Source organism: Carassius auratus, chromosome 39, assembly GCF_003368295.1.
Source record: "Carassius auratus strain Wakin chromosome 39, ASM336829v1, whole genome shotgun sequence".
Taxonomy (NCBI): Eukaryota; Metazoa; Chordata; class Actinopteri; order Cypriniformes; family Cyprinidae; genus Carassius; species Carassius auratus.
Genome location: NC_039281.1, coordinates 8,026,899 through 8,049,801, shown reverse-complemented (window position 1 = coordinate 8,049,801; position 22,903 = coordinate 8,026,899). Strand labels below are relative to the sequence as shown.

At 35.7% G+C, this 22,903-nt stretch overlaps 1 protein-coding gene across 1 annotated transcript in view; it reads right to left on the bottom strand.

Annotated features, from left to right (window-relative positions):
- LOC113057860 (probable phospholipid-transporting ATPase VB) overlaps positions 1–22,470 on the bottom strand; it is a 35,898-nt gene extending 13,428 nt beyond the window's left edge. Inside the window, exons 1-9 of the mRNA XM_026225410.1 lie at positions 21,949–22,470; positions 11,083–11,287; positions 9,236–9,321; positions 7,311–7,417; positions 5,380–5,511; positions 4,905–5,032; positions 3,795–4,047; positions 2,926–3,140; positions 1,241–1,390 (exon numbers count right to left, since the gene is read on the bottom strand). Coding sequence (XP_026081195.1) covers positions 1,241–1,390; positions 2,926–3,140; positions 3,795–4,047; positions 4,905–5,032; positions 5,380–5,511; positions 7,311–7,417; positions 9,236–9,321; positions 11,083–11,287; positions 21,949–22,358 — 1,686 coding nt within the window. The 5' untranslated portion in view covers positions 22,359–22,470. The remainder of the gene's footprint in view (positions 1–1,240; positions 1,391–2,925; positions 3,141–3,794; positions 4,048–4,904; positions 5,033–5,379; positions 5,512–7,310; positions 7,418–9,235; positions 9,322–11,082; positions 11,288–21,948) is intronic.
- Between the last annotated feature and the right edge of the window lie 433 nt (positions 22,471–22,903).

The following is a 22,903-nucleotide window of genomic DNA, read 5'->3' as shown; positions in this document are numbered from 1 at the left end:
GTGTACTACACTTTTTCTTTTCTTTTCACAAATACAGTAAAGTAGGTATTCTGTGCAAACTGAAAATTTCCATTTTATGCTCAGTATGCATGCTACAGAAATTGTAAGCATAGTATGCATGCTTTTAGAACACAGCCTCAGAATTTCTGAGCATGCATGTGCAAGTTGCACGTGAAATTCACATGCAATTTCAAATAATAATAATAATAATAATTATAATAAATGATTACTTTTATTTAACAAGGATGCATCAAATCGATCAAACTGGCAGTAAAGACTGTCATTTTAATTTTACAAAATAAAAGCTGTTCTTTTGAACTTTATATTAATCAGTTATCCTTAGAAATGTATCATGATAATAACTGCTAAATATGAAGAAGAATGAACATTTCTTGAGCAGCATATCAGCATTTCTGAAGAATCATGTGACACTGAAGACTGGAGTAATGATGCTGAAAATTGCATTAAATTTATTAAATGCATATGCATACTTTAAATTATAATATTTCACATTATTACTGTAAATAAACTTGGAATATTACAAATAGTCTGCTCTCTGGTAGGTAGATGGTGTATATTTACTGTATATATAAATACACGTATAATTATTTGTAGAAACTCAATTCTGAAATGAATCAAATTTTCTTCTATAACTGTGTGTTCGGTTAATTATGATGCAAATATTGAAACGGAGCCCATGTTCCTTCATACTGCTCTGAGACACACTAATAAAGGAGTTCTTCAGGTGCTGTGGATCCACATACATTCAGTCGTGACGGACCCAGGGTGATACAATCATGCTCCTCTGGTAATCATCTTAATTAATGTTGACCCGATGTCTTTGAACGTCTCAGTGCTACAGGTCTGAGGCCAAATATAATTTCTACCCTGGACAAAGTGCTTCGCTCGGGGTCCTCGAGTGCAATTTGGGAAATTAGCGCTGACCAGCAGCTGAAGGATACTCAGCTTCACTAAACTTCTCTCTCAGACTCGAGTCATTACGGATGTGTGGGGCACCGACTGATGAAAAATCTAATTGCCTGCACCATGCAAGTGCTTGCTTGAGAATTAAAATGTAGTAATTATAAAACCAAGAAGAATTAGTCATGCTGGGACAGCACTAAAATATCTCGGGGCAATGAGAGGTACTCTGAGCGTAGTTTACATGGCTGTTATTGTGCATGTTTAGACAGTTTTTGTGCTGTGAACAAGCAGCGAGGTCAGCGGCGTTCACTCTCACCCGCTGTCTTTGGGCCGTCACTGAGGACAACAGCACGGTGTTGCAGACGGCCAAAGCCAGAAAAAAGTCCAGGTAGGGTCCGGTCTGGATGCTCGCCATCTCACGGTCCACCTCCAGCATCAGCTTCCTGTCTGGAACCACCACTGTTTCCTGTTTGAGGGAATACGGCTGCGATTACATCATGCACAACAAGACCATGCGGTCTGTTTCCATAGATGGAAAATTACACAACATCGTATGACAACAAAAGGCGTGATGTTATAGGAAGAGGCAGTATCTGTACAGTATCAGTAGCCCATGTTTAATGCACCCCGGCGGCTCCATATGTCATCAGATCCAAACACAGCGGATCAGAGCCAGCATCGCTGCGCTCATAACTGACACCAAACTGCTCGGCCATCTGCGGACGGACCGTGAGCGTGCAGGAAGACCGGTCAGAGACGAGACGAGACGGCAGAAATCACACATTTCAGCATTATTCAAATTATTTAATATACTGTCATTTCCAAAAATTTACTATTTTAATGGTTGGGCATCTGAGAGCTTCTCTCTTATCTACTGAATTGCTGTTAAACTGCTGTTTTTTTTATCTTTGCATATATCTAAACCTTCTTTAAACAATATATTAAGTCTTGTTTTCAAAATATATATATATATATTATAAAAAAAAAAAAAAAAAAAAAATATATATATATATATATATATATATATATATATATATATATATATATATAAATTGTGTTAGTTTTTGCCTAAATCATGAACAAATATCTGCCAGTGGGCTAAGAAAGATAAAGTTAATTCAAAGAAAAAACAAGATTATTTTTCTTACCCCTTTGGGAGATATATTTTCTTGTTTTAATAAAAAAAAACTAGGGCAACTAGGGCAAGTTCACCCAAAACCCTAACACAAGAGAAGATATTCGGAAGAATGCTGGTCACCAAAAGGTTGACGGTAGCCATTGACTTCCATAGTATTGAAGAAAAAATATATTATTAAGTCAATGGCTACCGTCAACTGTTTGTTTACCCACATTTTTCAAAATATCTTCTTTTGTGTTCAACAGAAAAAGGAAAACCTTTAAAAACTTTCATTTTTGGGTGAACTATCCCTTTAAACATGACTGTGGCAATATTTTATTATATTGATTAATCCAAGTGTTCCTGTAGCTCAATTGGTAGAGCATTGCACTATCAAGGGGTTGGGGGTTCGATTAGGTAAAAATTGATAGCCTGAATGCACTGTAAGTCGCTTTGGATAAAAGTGTCTGCTAAATGCATACATTTAATTTAATTTAATTTAAGTATTCAAGCAGTTCAGAGATTAAATCTCCACTGTATCAGGTGTGCTACTGAGCAAGTTTACTAAATTAGAAAACCCATTTACGCACTGGTTACAGTATGTACTGCAAACATCAAAATCAATTTGTTTACAAATCATCCCTACAAATCAACTGTGTTGAAATAAGTCTTTATTAATCAATAATCGGCCCTGTAATCATAATGTTCATTTTAGATGGATACTGAATTGTATGGTATGCTTTTCTGAGTTTCCAAAAATGTAGGTAGAGTCACATGCTCACAATAAGCCTGAAAGAGATGTTTATTTCAAAACAAATCATGCTGGATTCCCAGCCTTCCCCCTGAACACACAGATATCAGCGTCGTCTGATCTATGATCTCACCAGAGGACTGCTGAAGGCCATGTCACTTTGGGCTCCCGCTGCCTCTCTTGATCTGCGCTGATTGGCAGCTGTGACTTGAGCGTTGGCTTGATTTTCGTCTCCTGTGTGGATGTCCTGTAATTCTTCCAGAGGGAAGAGTGAAGGAAGCTTTGTCTGTTGGTAGATGGTGACCTCCTCCTCTTCATTAGCTCCATTGATGACCGCCAAACGAGCAGCTGATGAGCGCCAAAAATAACAACAACCCTTATTAATGCTTAAGCTAATTATACCAATTCGCCAACTAAAAAAGTACAAAATAAATAAATGAATAAATAAAAATAAAAAATAATAAAATAAAATACAAATATTAATAAAAAATAAATAAAGAAAATATAATAAATGTTAAAAATTTTAATAATAATAATAATAATAATAAAAAACTTTGTAAAAATTTAAAAAATTGTAATAAAAATAATGTGTGATCATGGACCACAAAATTCATTAAGGTCAATATCTACTATTATTATTATTTATTTATTTTTTATTATTATTTTTTTTTTTACCAATTGGAGGACAATATTTGGCTGAGATACAATTTAAAAAAAAAATCTGTAATCTGAGGGTGCAAAAAATCTAAATACTGAGAAAAACTTCTCTAAAGTTGTCCAAATTAAGTTCTTATCAATGCATATTACTAATAAAAAATTAAGTTGATATATTAACAGTAGGAAATTTACAAAATATATTTATGGAACATCTTTACTTATCCTAATGATTTTTGGCATAAAATATATATATTTGAATTTTAACCAATACAATGTATTTTTGTCTATTGCTACATTTAAAAATATTTAAAAGCTCATCCTACAGTAATCATCAGAGAGACACACCGTTCTCCTCGTGACAGTACTCCGTCCCCATGATGGAGCAGCGTCTGAACACCATCTTGTTTTCTGTGAGCGTCCCGGTCTTATCTGAGAAGACGTACTGGATCTGTCCCAAGTCCTCAGTGATGTTCAAAGCCCGACACTGGACCCGACGGTCCAGCTCTTCATCGTACAGTTCCACATCCTGAGTGATGAAGAAGATCTGCCCCATCTTCACCAGCTCAATGGACACGTACAGTGAGACAGGGATCATCACCTGGAGAGAACGCCGTGGAACAATTAGTGTTCGGATCTCAGCCTCATGAACACGGTACAATATGAACATTTTTCCCTTGATCAAAAACGAACAGGCCGTGAAAAGAGGTGCTTAACCTTCAGGAAAGGTGAAATTAAATATTAGAATATTATTTCACCTCGGAAGGCATTTTTAATAACAAGCATTTTTTTTTTTTGCAATTTTTGAATAAATAAATATGTCAGTGTTGCAAACTTAGATGTCAAAATCAAGATTTATTTTTTTTTTTTTTTGGACATCTAAATACAGTTTAAAATCATAAATGTAAATGCATAAATAAATATGTCAGATTTGCAAACTTATTTAGAATCAAAAAAAAAGTTTGTTTCTTATTTTGTTACATTTTGTAATGAGCAAAAACCATGTGCTTATATAGTCTCGTGCAAAAATATGGGACGTTTTATATAAATAAATTGATGCTTTACATTTGATAAAAACTGAAGGTTTACTAAAATAACATGAATATTTAAAATCTGATATTGTTATATGATTTTTGTCATTTGATGCAGTCAAATGCCTTTATATGCATTAAAACTGTTACTCATGAGATAACGCAACATATCATAGTTTTTTAAATATATAATCTAATATGCATTCATCATAATGCCTTATGAATAGTGTTATAATGTATTATAAATACAGGCGACGAGTAAATGTTTGGTTACCTACATTCTTCAAATTTCTGAAGGTGAGAAATGATGACATCATTTTCATTTTTGCCTGAACTATCCCTTTATGCTAAAGTTAGTTTTGGTGAAACAAGGTCATTACTTTCACTTAAAGGTACTTCACATATGTGCGAGAGACTGAGTGTGTACCTGTAGTAAGATGATCATGGTGAAGAACATGTAAAATCCCGAGAGGACTGAAGGAGTGTAATTGCCATTACTGTCAGGGACGATGTATGAGGGTATGCTGGGAAAACTTTCCAACCAGATCGCATGGCCTGTGAGAAACAGACGTTTACAGTCATTAATGATATTGCTTTTGACAGCACTGTAATTCAATGCAGATATTCCAATAAAACGTCACCAGAGAGAACAAGAGAGAGTGAGATTAATCATTGCTTTCATAAGTGTGAACTATTCTGCGTGTCTGTAGTGTTTGTCTCACGCCGTACTGAAGGAAAAGAGAAGTGGTAACAATGCTTTATTCTTTATCTCTTGCTGAAGAACACACTCAGACCCGAGCCTCATTTTCAGAGTTCAGAATCAGAGCATCATTTTGCAGCTTGTATGTTAAAGTAATATACTTTGTCTTGAATTATCGAGGGGCTTGTTCCCCGTACTGTACCCAGGGCTCCGATGAGACACATGAAAAATAGAAGAACCACGCAGAAGAGAACATCTGTATTCATCTTCCTCTCGATCTTGCTGCGTTTGTATCTGGGCCCGCTGTTGTTTAACATGGATTTGGTCTCGTGTCCTGCAATGCATAAATCATGGCGTAAAAACAAGAACATTTGTAAAATAGCAACGGCCGTTTATTAGCCATGCCATGTGTATAATTTATCAGAAGAGGAACAGATGACTGCAGAAAAGGTCTGTGATGTGATGCACCTATTGTGTGTTTACGTTATAGACAGCTTCATTGATTATAATGGGAAAGCGTTGTTAACTTTCTCATCTAAAACTGAGTAAAAGCAGTGATATTGTGAAATATTAATACAATTTAAAAATCTAATTGATTCCTGTGATGTAAAGCTGAATTTCCTGCATCATTACTCCAGTCCAACAAAACAGAATTATTTGAAATATAAATATCTTGTACATTGTAACACTTTGCTGTCTTCTTAGATTTTGCTGTTAACAGAATTTTCATTTTTAAGGGAACAATCCCATTTAAGGTATTAATATGCACCCTTCGTGTAAAAATAAAAGACACAAAGGTGTATGTTTTGAAAAGTACTTTTTTAAGAGAGAGTAAAATGTTACAAATGATAAATTACTTTGAAAAAGAAAACTGTTTAAATGATGTGCATCTTCACAAAATAAAGAGATGTAAAGTAGTATAGTAGTAAGTAGATATAGTGTTCTTTTATTTATTATAAAAAAATTTACCCTCTAACACTAACACTCTCTATTCTATTTCTATTTCTATTCTATCTACTTTTGTTTTCTTGTTATTTAAAAAAAATTGACCCTCTAACACTAACACTCTCTATTCTATTTCTATTTCTATTCTATCTACTTTTGTTTTCTTGTTATTTAAAAAAAATTGACCCTCTAACACTAACACTCTCTATTCTAATTCTATTCTGTCTACTTTTTAGTTTTGTTTGTTTGTTTTTGTTTAAAAATCTCGACCCTCTAACACCAGCTCTCTCTATTTCTATTTCTATTCTATATACTTTTGATTTCTTGTTATTTGTAAAAAAATGTGACCCACTTTCAATCCACTCTATTCTATTTCTATTTCTATTCTATCTACTTTTGTTTTCTCGTTATTTGTTAAAAAACTTGACCCTCTTACACTAGCACTCTATTCAATTTCTATTCTATATACTTTTGTTTTCTTGTTATTTGTTAAAAAACTTGACCCTCTTACACTAGCACTCTATTCTATTCTATTTCTATTCTATCTACTTTCGTTTTCTTGTTATTTGTTAAAAACGTGACCCTCTTACACTAGCACTCTATTCTATTTCTATTCTATATACTTTTGTTTTCTTGTTATTTGTTAAAAACGTGACCCTCTTACACTAGCACTCTATTCTATTCTATTTCTATTTCTATCTACTTTTGTTTTCTCGTTATTTGATAAAAAAACGTAACCCTCTTACGCTAACACTCTATTCTATTTCTGTTTCTATCTACTTTTGTTTATTAGTAATTTGTTAAAAAACTTAACCCTCTAACACTAACACTCTATTCTATTTCTATTTCTATTCTATCTACTTGTTTTCTTTTTAATTAGTATAAATAATAATAATAACTAATATACCCTCTAACACTATCTCTATGTTATCCCCTTTTTATTCTAATATTTGTTTAAAAAAAAAGTGTACTTGCTACAAGTACTGCATTGGGCTAACCAAGACTTGTCATAACACTTACACATTATTGCTCTTTTATTGGTTTTGATTGTCCTCATTTGTAAGTTGCTTTAGATAAAAGCATCTGCTAAATGATTAAAGCTACACGTGAATGTAATATATTTCAGTGTATCCCATGTGAGCACACAATCTTGTGAAGTGTAATGTTAAATGTGGAGATGAAATGTACCTGTGTACACCACTATTCCAGCTGCATCATCAGTATTTCTCACCATGCAGCCGCGCAGAAGAAGACTATCGATGCCGAAACCCGTTCTCCTCTTATCAGGCCTCTCCCTGTGACATCAAACACAGCGTCTTCCTTTAGTCACCCAGACTAATTACCTCTGTGTGCCACGTGAGGAACGGGCCAGTCTTTGAATGGAGGAGCAGGATAAGAGCTTTATAATGCTTGGGAACATCAGAATCATCTCTCAGCGTGATAACACATTTAATATGGCTGCGACGGGACAAAAAAAGGGGGCCAAATCTGTTTTCCAGCCTTGTCATTCCCTGGATGTGTGAGGAAACTATGCAACCTAGATTTAAAGGGATAGTTCACCCACAAATGAAAATGTGCTGAATATTAACTCACCCTCAGCGCATCTGAGATGTAGGTTGAGTTTGCTTTTTCATCATATTTGGAGAAATGTAACATTGCATCAGTGTTTCAGCAATGGATGTGAATGGGTGCCGTCAGAATGAGAGCTGATAAAAACAGGGTTAAAGGAACTAGTTCAACAAAAAAATAAAATCTGCTGATAATGTGTCAGATCATCTGCAGTGAATGGGTGCCGTCAGAATGAGAGTTTAAACAGCTGATAAAAACATCACAAGTAATCCACACCACTCCAGTGCATCAGTTAATGTCTTGAGAAGTGGAAAGCTGGGTCTTTGTAAGAAACATATAGATTATTAAGGTGTTTTTACTTTAAAATGTTGCTTATGGCCCAAATATGAGTTCATAATACTTAATAATGCTTCCTCCAGTGAAAAGGTTAAACTCCTTCTGTCTCTCACATCTCACATGGACTCATATTTTAGAAAACAGTTTGAAGTTAAAGGGACGGTTCATCCAAAAATGACAATGCTGTTATCATTTAATCACCATAAAGTTCTTCCAAACCTTTCTGGGTTTCTTTTCTCCTGTTGAACAAAAAAGAAGATAATCTGAAGAATGTTTGTAACCAAAGAGTTGACGGTACCCATCGACTTCCATAGTATGTATATATATATATATATATATATATATATATATATATATATATATATATATATTTTTTTTTTTTTTTTTTTTTTTTTTTTTTTTACCGCTACCGTCAACTGTTAAGTTACCAAATTTCTTAAAAATATATTTTTGTGTGTGCATGTTCAACAGAGGAAAAATACAGCTTTGGAATGACATGAGGATGAGTAAACAATGACATAATTTAGATTTTTTTGTGTGGCAAACCGTCCCTTTAAAAACATAATTTATTACAAACACAACTTTTAACTTCTCAAGACATTAACTGATGCACTGGAGTGGTGTGGAATACTTCTGATGTTTTTATCAGCTGTTTAAACTCTCATTCTGACGGCACCCATTCACTCCAGATGATCTGATACATTATCAGCAGATTTTTATTTTTTTGTTGAACTAGTTCCTTTAACCCTGATGCTGGTGTCTTCTACTAAAACCTATTTGTTCCATTAAGGCAGACGTTACATCCATGACCTTTGACCCTTACCCATTCAGATGAATGTCCTCTTTATATGTGTCTTTTATTATTAATAAGAATTTAAACTCAACATGGCTGATGAAAGTGCATCATGCATCAGCCTCTGAAATATTTACCATTACTTTCCATCACAGCGGACAGACTGTTTCTCTCACGAGAAAACTGCTCATAGTAATATACAGTACTAGTGTTCAAGTAAAGGAGAAACATGAACACATTTTACATCAGAGGATTTAAGCAGTTTCCCTGGTTAGCAAATGACAAAATGTGAAGGCCAAACAAATGCTGTTCATTGGTGTGGATCTGACAAAAGAGGCAGTCGTGACGGAGTCGTGATGCAGTTAATTGTGCATGAAATTGAATGATTTGAGTGAAATTGATTTTAGATACTCACACATAACCTTTGAACAGGTTGAGGTTGTTGTTGGGGTTTTCACACACTACAGTGCTGTCAAATGTGTGAGGTTGAAATGGTTCACCCTGAAACACATGAGAGAATAAAAAATGAGAGGATGTTTTTTCTTCTTCCCGTTTCCTCATTTTTCTAATTCTATGGTAATTTGAGCTGACTATCGAGCATTGGATAAGTCCTGCAGCTTACAGTGAAACTCCACGTGGCAAACCGAGCAGTGCGTAAACATCAACACGTCTTTCCTGTACGAGGTCTGTGTGTCACGCCGAATTGTATGACAGGTATGCAAGAGTGTGGGAGCTGTTAGTTATCTATTACACAATCAAAGAGTCATGCATACGGACTCTGATTCAATATAATGAAACATCTGTCATAAAAAGGTATGAAAACATTAAAAGGTGGAGATTTAAAAATAAATAGTAAAAAATATATTTTTTTTTTTTTTGTGGAAAATTCATACTTTTATTTAGCATAATTTTATTCGGGGTTCATTAAACTGATCAAAAGTGTCAGTAAAAAACATGTGTAATGTAAAATGTATTTCAAGTAAATGTTGTTCTTTTGAACTTTCTGTTCATCAAAGAAACTTAAAAAAAAAAAAGTTTCCACAAAAAAAAAAAAAAAAAAAAAAGTTTTCAACACTGATTATAATCAGAAATGTTTCTTGAGCATTTCTGAAGATCATGTGACGCTGAAGACTGGAGAAATTATGCAAAAAAAAAGAAAAAAGAAAAAAAGAAATACACAGCAGCAAAGTGCATTTAAAATATATTAGAATACAGTTAAAATATATTAAAACAGAACATTTATTTCAAATGGTAAAAGTATTGCACAATAGTAGTGTTTTTCTGTATTTGTGATCAAATAAATGCATCAACATGAGAGGCTTTCAAAAATATTAAAAATAATATAATAATGGCACTGGCCCCAAACATTTGGTAGTGCATATAAAATTATTTTAAAAAATCATTCAATATAATATTTTTTGACAGAGGCTGATATGTCACATACATTAAACTTAAAATATACATCCATTATTTTTCATAATTTAATAGTCCAGCATAGAGAGAGAAAGATATTGTTTTAATGCTCAGAAGATACTCATTCGTAGCTCAGGAGACTTAATTGTTTGATTAAACATACAATTAATGGTTATATACAGCTGAGAAAATGGTCTTGTAGATGTTTTGATATCCTGAGCTCAACTAAATATATTTTAAAAAATATTGGGATCATTTTGATAATAAAAAAATTAGAAGCACAAGAGACCTATTTGTGACCCTGGAGCACAAAAAAAAAAAAAAAAAATATATATATATATATATATATATATATATATATATATATATATATATACATTGTATGGGTCAAAATTATTGTTTTTTTTTTTTTTTTTTTGGTACCCTCAGATTCCACATTTTCAAATCTCGGCCAAATATTGTACAATCCAAATATTTATTTATATATCTAAATATATCTAAATATATATATATTTTAAATTTACCCTTATGACTGGTTTTGTGCTCCAGGATTTTTTCTCCACAATACTTTTGCTCTTCATTTTAAATATACTGTAAACAACACATTTTTCTATTATTTCTAAATAGTTTAACCCATTCAAAATCCTAAGAAATTTTTTTTTCTCAGTTGCTACTGTTTTTTTTATATATTTCCTGATTCTTGAAGCTTCTGTAATAATTCTCTTCCCAGTGCACATTTTAATGGTCAGCACATTAAACTTTGAACTTTATCAGTGACGTTCATGAATGTTTCGGTGTGTGTCCAGTGTAAGATTAGACTTCAGCGCAGGTATTTTGTGATAGACTCACCAGAGTAGAAAAGCCTGGCACCACCTTCCTCTGTTTGAGGCTGGTCTCTCCGTCCAGATTAGATGTCTCCATGTGACACACTCCGTTGGGGTCAGATGTGTGCAGGAGCAGGATGTCAGCTGGGATGATCTCGTTAGAGAGCACTCTCACAAAATCCCCCACGCGGACATCCTTCCATCGCCTCTCCACGAAACACATCTGCTTCCTGCGAGGAGACCACAATCAATGCCTCATTCGGTCCTCTTTTGATGCACCGTGGGGATTCAGTGTCTGTGTAGTGCATAAAAATGCACAGACACACTTTTGAATAATTACTTGCATGACTTTGTGCAAGCATTGTAACGTAATCCATTACATTTAAACTTTCAGATTACTTTTGACCTGACTCATTTATCACATTGATTTAAATACAATAGTTTGATATAAAAATACAAAGTAACAACATGAAGTGCTTTAAACAGTACATTACATCAAGGTTTCACGAACTGTGGTTTGTAAAGGAACTGCATGAATTTAATGAAATGCTAATCATTTAAAAATAACAATAATTAAAATAAGAAAACTTATTGCATGAATTAGAAATTAACATTTAAAAGATTAAAAAAATTATTAGGAAGAATTAGTAAATTATGAATAGTTTATTTTTATTGTGCAAATAGTATGTAATCAATAAAAAAATAAATGCAGTCTGATTTTGACTATTTTATAATGTAATACTGCCAAAGTGCTTTTATAAGTACTAGATTTACTGGGTATGGGTTTGGGTAAAATGTTAATTATTTTTTGCCTGATAACTTCCTGATTTCTACAAAATTTCAAACAAAGATATTGTCCTTTAGATTCATTTTGTATTTATTTTTTTGCCAGAAAAGGTCAGTTGGTCAAAATAACAAATGTTTTCATTGGTTGTGATTGAAAATCAGGGTTACTCCACCAAATATTAACTTCTTAACTCTTCTAAAGTTAAAACATTGCCATCGTGTTGTCTAAAAATGAATGTAAACGTGTCTGAAAACATGCATATTGACCGATTGTGATTTAATGCTCTAAATGGACAACATTTTTATTTTAAATTCGGAAGAAATGTCATCTGTAGTTTACAGAATAAGACAAAAATTACATTTAACTCAAACACATAACTATAAATCGTAAATCCAAAAAACTTACATTTTTTCAAGTGGTCTCTAAATTTTTCCCATAGTGATATATATATATATATATATATATATATATATATATATATATATAGAGAGAGAGAGAGAGAGAGAGAGAGAGAGAGAGAGAGAGACACACACACACACACACACACACAATATGCAGTATATACAAACTCTGACAGGCATCTTGACCTCCAGGTTTTAACCATGCACGCCCTGCTGAAAATGTCATGTTTTGTGTAATGCTTATATAATAAAACTAGGTGAGTTTGCATCTTGTTGCATGTCTGGATGTCAGCTGTCAATGAAGAGCAAACACCTGAAGGATCCTGCAGTCATAATGTGAGCGTCAGGTATGCTGCTCTACACGCACAACTGGGTCGGGTGGGATCTTTCCTGACTGACAGCTCTTCAGATGCACGGTCACACCTCACACACAAAGCCTGGCGCACAACACAGGAGCGATTATAAACAGAACTTCAGGGTGGAGCTCCCATGCTCTCTTAAAATAGTTACATGAAGTTGCATTCAGTGTTCTGGAAAGCAAGGAAGTCAGGGGTGAATATCGCAAAAAATATGCACAGGTCATACTGTATTTCACCCCAAAATCCTTTGCATAAAGAAAATTAATTATGACATTTTTATGTATATATTAATCTTAATTAACGGTAATTCCAATATTTACTAATACATTTTTTAAAATGAAAAGTATCTGTTTGTGTTTTTTTTTTAATGGATCTGAACTGACATGATCTATAAATGAATAGTATTTTTATTAACTCAACAAAGATCAATAAATACTGTAACAAATGTATTGCACAATATTAAGGACAAATTAGTTAATGCATTATCAACCAATGTTAACTAATGGAACCTTACTGTAAAATGTTATGAAATTTTCCATATTACAGTAATTAGATTTTATTTATTTATTTGTATTTATTGGGAATTTTTTAAATAACAATTATGCACAATTAGCAACATTAGATCCCCAATAATAAGAATTAGCATGGAAAATGTACTTATTTGTCTTGCAAATTTTACAATGCATTTTCTTAATGAAGATGTCAGTTTTTTTTTCTTTTGATGTTGAGATACAATATGACACAATCTGCTGTAGTCAAATTATGGTCAAATTACACTAAATACCCCCTTTTCCTTTACGCAAACTTAAATCCATTGAATTTATAAAGAGAGTTAATTAATTGTGATGTTTTTACTAATAAAATGGCTGACAAAAGAAGATTAGGAGAGCTCAGGAGAGCAAGCCGTTTTGTGCCAAGCAAGCATTTCTCTGAATGAAGTGGCTGATGACTGTTTCTGATAGAGGTGTGAGATAAACCTCACGCTCCTCCAGAAGGACTCACTGTTTGCCGTCTGTGATTAGCGAGACGTCTATTTCTGGTGTTTAACTGTCAGTCAAAATGTGTGCGTGCCAAAAAATGATTCGTGAGACAAACACCTGCTCTTTGAACGAGAGACGATGCCTCATACCGTTTCTCAGCATTTCACTGCTATTTTAATTGATTGCATGCACATGGCATCTTTAAAGTGAGAAAATACAGTGGCGAGAGTTAAAATATGATCATTCACAGCATGCAGTTTACAATAACAATTAATCATAATCAATCATAGTCACCGGTTCTGCTGTCTAACTGGAAATCCTCATCCTTTTACTTGCACTGTCTGGGATATATGTTTTAAAGTGTTTCTAGGTTTATTTTCACAGTGTATTATACTATGAACGAGTAGGTGCATCCAAATGCTTTTGTGAGCATTTCAAAGCATGCCTTTTCAATCTAATCCACCAATACATCTGCATTCATTTTAGTTAAATGGCAGGGGATAAAACTATATTCCTTCAAGTTCACGTGACAGGCGTCACTGCATACAACACATTAGGACACGTATGCATGACAAATCATACAGTATGGGGGAAAGGTGCATGCATGTTCTGAAGCTTAACCATTTGCAAAAGATCGGTGTGACTCAACAGGAAAGGAGGCATTAGTTACACTGCATCCTACTCACATTTTTGTGATTCAGATGCATGCCATGTCAAACATTAAAGCTCAAGCATGCTAATCTGAGCCAGCCAACCTGACAACTATATGTTAAAGTTTGCCATTGTTTGTGGCAGATGTACTTCGTAATGAAAGATTGGGGGCAGTAATATTAGATTATATATTTATACAAACTCTTAGCATTACACTTGATTATTAGTTTTGCATTGGTGAGCACAGCTCACACTTCAGAAAGTGTAGAAGTCCTGTTTACTAAATTAACTTGAGGACTAGCTATTTATTTTCTTGAATATTTCACGGCATTAAAAATTCTCAGCAAGAGTGAATTAAACAGCCAAGACGGAATAAGCATCACTTTGTCTGCCCTGGGCTGTTTTAAATGAAAGGGGGTTTGACTATGTGTGTGCACAACATTATAAAACTCTCTCCCTTCGGGGTAGAATAAGAGCTAATCAATCATGACCGCTGGAGGAAAGTACCGCAGTTCATTCATGTCCAAAATGGGAGGGATACAAGCATTAGCAACACTATACAGCGTAAAACTGTGTGAAGTATTAGATTAGCGTAATGATTTTGTTGCTTTCAGACAGAAGGTCCCCTTGTGGAGCCAGTGGAACGAGGGATTGTCTGACGGCTGGGAACCGTTTGAAATTTAATTGTTTATTTACGGGTATGAAAATCCAGCATGATAAACTAATATCATGAAGATAAAACAGCCCTTGCAAAACCACTGAATGAAAGCATCGCTACTAGTTCTCATGCATCATGGTGCATAAGCACAACAGTTGTTCCTGTACATTTATTCTCTTGAATAGTTTCTTGCTAGACTAAAAGCACATTTTACTCAAATAATGTTGTGTATTTAATGGTTATTACATGAGTGCACACATAATATTGCTTATAGCACAGCAGTTCAATAAACAGCTTAATATTGAATTGATTATGTTTTAACATTACCAATTTATCTGTTTTTGCCTGGAAATTAAAATAGTTTGAAGCAAAGCCAGTCAACATACAGTAGTGGTGTTTTGGTCCTGAATGAATCAGCAAACTGATTAAGTCGATTATTCAATGACTCACTCGTATGAATCAGGGCCCGGTTTCCCGATAACGCTCACTCTTAGCGTGCTAAGAAGACCTCGAAAGATATATCTTACCAAAGTTGTTTATGTTCCTAAGTGTGTTTCCCGAAGTGTCCCTTAGGAAGCTTCTTAACACGCTGCCTCTTACGTTCGACGTTACAAGAGCGCTGTCCCAAGTGAAGGTGCTGAATTGGTTGGCATCGATTGCTCAGGAATCGATTTTCCACTTCACGCGAATGGTGCAATACAGCGTTAAGAAAGCCAACGCGTTCTGTGCAAATTATTACTATAATTATTATAGTAACATTTATTTTAACAGTTTAAGTTATCAGTAGAATATAGATTATAAATTTTATTATCTAATGGTCAGTAATGTTCACACCATATATTGTGACGGTTAGACTAACCGGGGATCCCTCGCTAATCTTCCACCCTCCTCATCCCGTTGTGCCACTTGTGCCGCTTCTTGACATGGGTTTAACGACTTATAAAAATTATATAATACACTTTTATATTAATGGTAAGGTACTTTACAATCAGAATTGATTGGAAAGCAGCTGCAGTTACTTCTGTTTAATGCGGTATTGATTCCAATTGGTTTATGTTTTTAATAAAAAGCAACCTATCTACAATGAACAGAGAGAGAGAGAGAGTTAGATACAAAATATGCTGGGGAAGCAACGTAAAAAAGGGCACCAAGCCTCTCGTCAGGGGAACTTGAAGTTTTGCTGGACCTTGCCAGGGTCAGAGATCACACCCCTATGGTCCACTATAACCTGCACGTTTATGGCCGCGTATCCCTTTCGCGATGAGTAGCCTACGCCTGATCAATCACTGATGGATTGGCGATAGGGATGAGTGCCATCCACCAGGATGTAATCCCCGGCATGGCGCAGAAGGGCGTTGGTGACAGTTTGGGCGCACCTCCACACTGAGGTCTTCATTAGGCCATAGCCCTCTCCCACGACCTCGATGAATCTCTCTGTAGCAAAAAAAAAAAAAGGCTTCAGGGCTTAAAGCAAAATTCTGCCATGTTATCCTGGCAAGCGCAGGTCTGAGAAGGTCCTGCTGCTCCATTATGAATTGTCTTGGGAGGCAAATTTTTTTTAATATAGCCACGTCAGGAAAAATGTCAAAAGGGGTTAAGTTTTGCCGAATTAAAAAAATTGACATGGGCTAAACGGCTCCGCGTCCGGCTCCATCTTTGATTCAATACAAGGACACGTTGGATCGCTGCCATAGTTGGTCGCTTACTGGACACCACCATGCTTACCCATTTATAGATCTTAGCCATTTAGAGCCAAATTGTTTGCCAGATTTTAATTATCAAAAAATGTATTGTCAATTTATGTATTGCCACCATATTAGTTCTGATACCACATAAAATCAACTTCATAAATAGGCCTGTATCCATTGCGAACATAATTTTTTATGAGTCTTAAAAAATAATATAAAATCATTGTTGAGCCACAACATTGTCAACATACCATAGTTTGACTTGTACTGCGCTGCGCTGGTTTCTAAAGACTGCTGTACAGTAGCGTCTTGAGCTCAAACAACGCTAAGAGAGAGCTTAAAGGAACACTCCACCGTTTTTTGAAATAGGGCTTATTCAAATTATTTCCTACATTTAGATAGGTGGGCAAATGCATTTTTGTGTCAGTGCATGCATTGTTTTAGTTTGACTGGGTCGGCGTTAGCTTAGCTTAGCACAATGAATGGAATCCTTTGTTGCCAGCTAGCATGGCCGGAGTAAAAGTGATCAAAAAAAAAAAAAAAAAAAAACCTAATTACTTCTTGTGGCCTGCGTATTCACAACGAGTACAAATAGCGATCCAGATTAACACTAGGCGATTTCCTAGGCAGATATTGACTTGGGACTATATTATGGGGAAGCACAGGCGAAGCACTGCTACTTCGGCGCAGAGATATCACGCAACACATGAAAACATCAACTCTATGTGAATACAGGTATAATATGGGTCGATCTATACATGCGTCATGATTAAAATAATCACTTACTCTGTGGACAGCTGTCCATTTGGTCCATTCGGCGTGGGGCGTTTTTTCCAGTTCACTTTGTCACACCGGAAAAAAAAATCGAGTAACGTTACTGCAGAATGGATCAGCGCCGTGAAATCCTCTGTAGATGTGACACAACTTCGGGCACGCTCATCTTGATCTGACGTGTTGAGCCTGGTCATCAATGGCAAAAACATGTCCCACTCTCTACAGCACAGACACTCTATTTCCGTCGGCATAGATTGGCATATTCCCCCACATTCACACCACCAGTTCATGTTGGCTCTCATCCTCACGTCCTCAGGCTGTTGAGCGAACGCAACCTCCTCCTCCTGTCGTTCTATTTCCAAAGCACGCAGCTCGTCTTCTGTAAACTCTGGTTCAAATAGGTATGGTTCTGGTTCTTGACTGTCTGAGAAGTCACCCTCTTCGTCTCTCTCAAAATCAGCCATGTTCATCGCCATTCGTGTACTGTAAGGAAAATAGCCAGGCAGCTACTATTCACGCCGGTATGTTGACGGAAGTCGTGGGATTTCATGTGTTGCGTGATTCTCTGCGCCGAAGTAGCAGTGCTTCGCCTAAGCAGCAGTGCTTCGCCTGTGCTTCCCCATAATATAGTCCCAAGTCAATATCTGCCTAGGATATCGCCTAGTGTTAATCTGGATCGCTATTTGTACTCGTTGTGAATACGCAGGCCACAAGAAGTAATTAGGTGTTTTTTTTTATTTTTTTGATCACTTTTACTCAGGCCATGCTAGCTGGCAACAAAGGATTCCATTCATTGTGCTAAGCTTAGCTAACGCCGACCCAGTCAAACTAAAACAATGCATGCACTGACACAAAAATGCATTTGCCCACCTATCTAAATGTAGGAAATAATGTGAATAAGCCCTATTTCAAAAAACGGTGGAGTGTTCCTTTAAGAATGGTCCAGACCAACCTTACGAAAGTATGACTTACAGAAGATGTACTTAGCGTACGAACGTGTCGGGAATCGTGCCATAAGGTTAAGAGAGAGGTTAAGGAATAGGTTAAGAACTACTTAGTGATAAGAACATTTGGGGGAACTGGGCCCAGAGTTTTTGAACAAATCGGTCAAATGACATCAGCAAACTGGTTAAGTCGATTATTCAATGACTCACTCGTATGAATCAGAGTTTTTGAACAAATCAGTTAAATGAAAGATTGAGTGCCTTTGCCATAAATACTTGTTGCCACCAACATGCAGAAAGCATTAATGAAAATCATGATATTGCAAAACTAGTATTTAATATATAATATTATTTAGATGTATTATCATAATCATAAACATAAATGGTTTGTATTACAAAAAGTTTTACAGTTTACTGTACTTTGTTTTTCTTCTAGTTTAGTTTCTAGTCTAATCTGCCTATAGCTAATAATGGGAGAAACAGAGATATATGAATTAATTGCTACGCAAAATTATTTGAAGTGGTCAAACAAACAAAAAACTGCTGGTCAAACTGGTGTAAATGCAATTAAAATGTAAATGTAGCGCACATCCTTTACAAACCATCTACAAATGTTTTCTCAAAAGTTTCATCTATTAAATGTATGGCTTACTTCAACATTGGAAAATAAGGGAAATAATTCCAAATTAAACCGAATATTCAATAGCTGGAAGAAACTGCTACCCATGCAGAAGTTATCTGTACCTTGTATGGTATTTAACACAATCATGCCAATTAAACACAACAACGGTTGTGATCACAGATAGGGCTTCAGGAATGAGGTCTCCTCTCTAACTCAATAGTGCAGCGCTAACAACCTTGTGCTGAAGCAAAAGATCTTACATCATCAAAAAAGCTCACCAAAGGCTCTTCTTTCTATGACAGCTCAAAAAGTTTTGCGGTATCAAAGAACGAAAGGCTTCAGTTCTATAGAGCAGTGATAGAAGGCGTATTAACTTTTTCAATCATTCTGTGCAATGGCAAATCCACAGATCAGCAGAGAAAGTTAGAGGACAGTATTGTGCTCCCTGCCTCAAAAAGCATTGACTACAATCTCAAAGCAAGCAGTGAAGCCCTGAAATTTTAAGATTCAACATACAGTAAAAAGGCACTTACTGTAAGAATATCAAAAATCATAATTCTTCTACTCGTAAAAAGTGGTATACTGCAGTTGTTACTTTTAAGAGCTACTCATACTTAATTTAAACCAGAAATCAGCTGTCTGGACTCTCATTCTGATGGCACCCATTCACTACAACGGATTCATATGTAATGCAAAATTTTACCAAATCAACAAACAAACAACTTTCATCGGTCAGTTCTTAAAATAACCATTTTTATTAAGTGTGAAGGACATTTTAATAATCTGAAGAAGCTTTTATAAAAAACTGGTTCTGCAATGGAAAGATCTCATGGATGTTTAAGGTTCTTCATGGACCCTTTATTTTTAAGAGTGCACCTGAATCTGTATGATCACAAAATATATTTAAGCCACAAAGTGCTCCCGTATATCTACTAATTTTAATAAAATATTATGAAGACATATATTTTCTTCTTTGGAATAGCATGCACTAAATAAGACCAGAAACAAGTATTACGAAAGTAAATAAGGTCAATAAACAAATCCATTCACATTTAATGTTGACATTATGCCTGTTACGTCTGGATAAATATAACCCAGCTGTCCAAAACTGAGATATGCTTAAAACAACAGCACACTGTGAATAATAGAAATGTGCAAAAGAGGTAGCTTTTCCAACACCCCCTCTGGGCACGACAGGCATGTCAGGACAGCAGTAGGTTTGAGTTTCGGACTGCCCCTGTGCCACCTGGGCTCCCCGTCTGGAAACACTCCGGGAATCACAAAATGGAACAGCGGCTTAGCTCAAAATAAAATGAAAGAGACTAAGTAACCATGGCAATAAGTGATGGATTTGGAATCTCTTTTGGAAGTAAAAATATATCTCAGGGTGTACCTGTGACTGCTGCAAAATCTCTCTCTATCTAACCCTTACTCTCCCAGTCCTTCCACCTCTCAAGTGTGGTGAATTACTCATTTTTTCCCCCCACCAGCTACTCAGTCATGTTAAAATAGATCTAAACGATGCCATCTCTGATGCAACACCATGATGAGGATCTCGTCAAAATGCACTCAATGCGTTGGATGCAAGATATTGTGCAGCTCTTCAAAAGGAAAAAATCTCCCCCACAAATTTTATTTCTAGGTCAAAAATTCCCATGGGGTTTCGAAACACAGATGAAGTGAAACACAAATTCAAGTAAGCCTGCGCCACGACAGAGCTCACTGAAAGATGGAGGAGAAAGAGAGAGAGAGAGAGAGGGAGGGAGGGATGTAGAGAGGCAAGAGCACAGAGAGCAAGAAACGATTGACTGTAAAGTCACCAGTAACTCCATTTAATTTACATATTTTATTCAAATCTACGCAAATGTTCCAGTGTAATACACTTAAAAGAGGATGCACATAGCGCTCAGTACAGACAGCTAAATGCTTTACCAGGCTACTTTATTAATCTGCACTAGAAAAAATAAATCTGTGACATTTACGGTAAAATAACGGCAGCTTGCCAGAACTTCACTGTAAAATACATTGTAGAAACATTTTAGGTGCAGAGCATGAATTCTGAGTATGGGTCACCATACTTGGCAAATGTCTTGAATTTCACTTTCATTTTCTTTCATTCACATCAAACACTAATCCCCATCATGGTGACACGCATGATACTGAAATAATGCAATATACATTAATTTTACAACTTTAGACTAATATTAAACCCTAATGTACACAACTGATAAGAAGAAAAAAAAACATCAAATATGAAGTGTCATGCAAGGAATTCTGGGAGTGTCAATTTAAGTTTTTTTTTTTACCATAAGTTACACAAATACTTTTTCTTTTTCACTTCCAAAAACAGTATTTTACTGTAAAATTAAATGCAATTACATTTATTCACTGTGTATAGTATGGCAACTTCCTGTTAACCAACCAGTTTTCCCTCTTTTACTATTAAAATCACAACCATTTTACAGTGTTTATGTAGTGAAATAATTATAAACCTTTTTAAATATGTCTTGCGGTTCTGATGTTTTATTCTGTTATCTTTGGATGTGATTTCTATGTGTTATGCAAACAAACCCTGTTTATTAGCACTTAGCATTACTTTTTAGCATGCCATGAGTGCTAATGTTATGTTATTAAAAAACATAAAACTGCTGTCATTGTTTGCTTTCGGTGTTTCAGAATTGATTTAATGGTGACAAAGAGCCTTATGGAGTTGATATGAAGGCCAGGGGACATTACTAATAATGTCAATTTTTACCCACATTATTTTTAACATAAGAACATGATTTCTGAATTGACTCAGTGAATATATTAAATCAGTTTACCACACTAATAGAAAAAAAAGTTTAATAGCAAGCAGATTTATCATAATTATAGGGGCTTCAAATAATATGTTTGGGGGACATCTGGGGACCTTCAGATCAAAAAGGATGAGAATCACTAACATTTTAAACTGACATTATATTCTATATTATAATGTAAAACATTTATTTTAATAGCATGAATCAATTGTTTTAGATTTCAGTTTACCTGCTGAATATGAAGCAGGGTGTATTGTTGAGCTGTTGGTCAGTCTGATATCTCCGGAAGTCCTCCCAACCATCCTTGACAGCGGTCAGTGCCAGGATTATACAGATGGGAATGAGAGCCACCTCCGGCTGGAACGCGTTCACCACTGGGACAAAATTCAAGATGGCCAGGCCCACGAAGTAAATGTTGGCCATACGGTGGAACTGCTCGAATAAGTTCATGGGGATGAAGGACCACAGTCTGTATTTGTTGGTTTTGATGGCGTTGCCCTCATACTGACGGTTGGGCTGCTCACGTTTCTTCAGATCTTCAAAGGGCAGGTTGGAGACCACCGTCCTGACGGGTCTCTCCGGGTTCCAGTGCCTCGTCCAGCCCTGCCGAAGCAGGGTCAGGGGGTTTGTCCAAGTCATGACGTCTAAGCTAAAACAAACCTCCTCTGCATGACACTTAGAGATTTAATAGAAATCCAGAAGGTAACCCTCTAAACCTAAATGTATAAGAAGCTGTGCCTCTCACATCACCTGTGCGAGTGAGACTGAAACAGAAGTCGAGAGAGAGAGAGAGAGAGATAGAAGAAGTGGGTTGAGTCTACACCTGTCAGACTCCCCTGACCGCTCTCTGTGGGAACTTACACCTGTCTGATCTGAAGGTATGCTGTCAGAGCACTGCATGCCACAGATACAGCGTCTGAATACAAGAATCAGAGACACAACCACACCACAGCCACCCAATCACACTCTAACCCTAACCCTAACCCTAACCCTAACCCTAAGCTCGGAGCAGGATATAATCAAGCTCAATGCAGCCGTCCACAGAAATACAAGAAATATTGGTAACACTTTACGGTAAGTTTAGACTAATGAGCCTTATTCTAAAGAGTTCCCAACATAATAATCAGGAGATGCTTTCATGAGGTGGCAGGAATGTGCATGTGTCCATGTAATGCAGACAAACT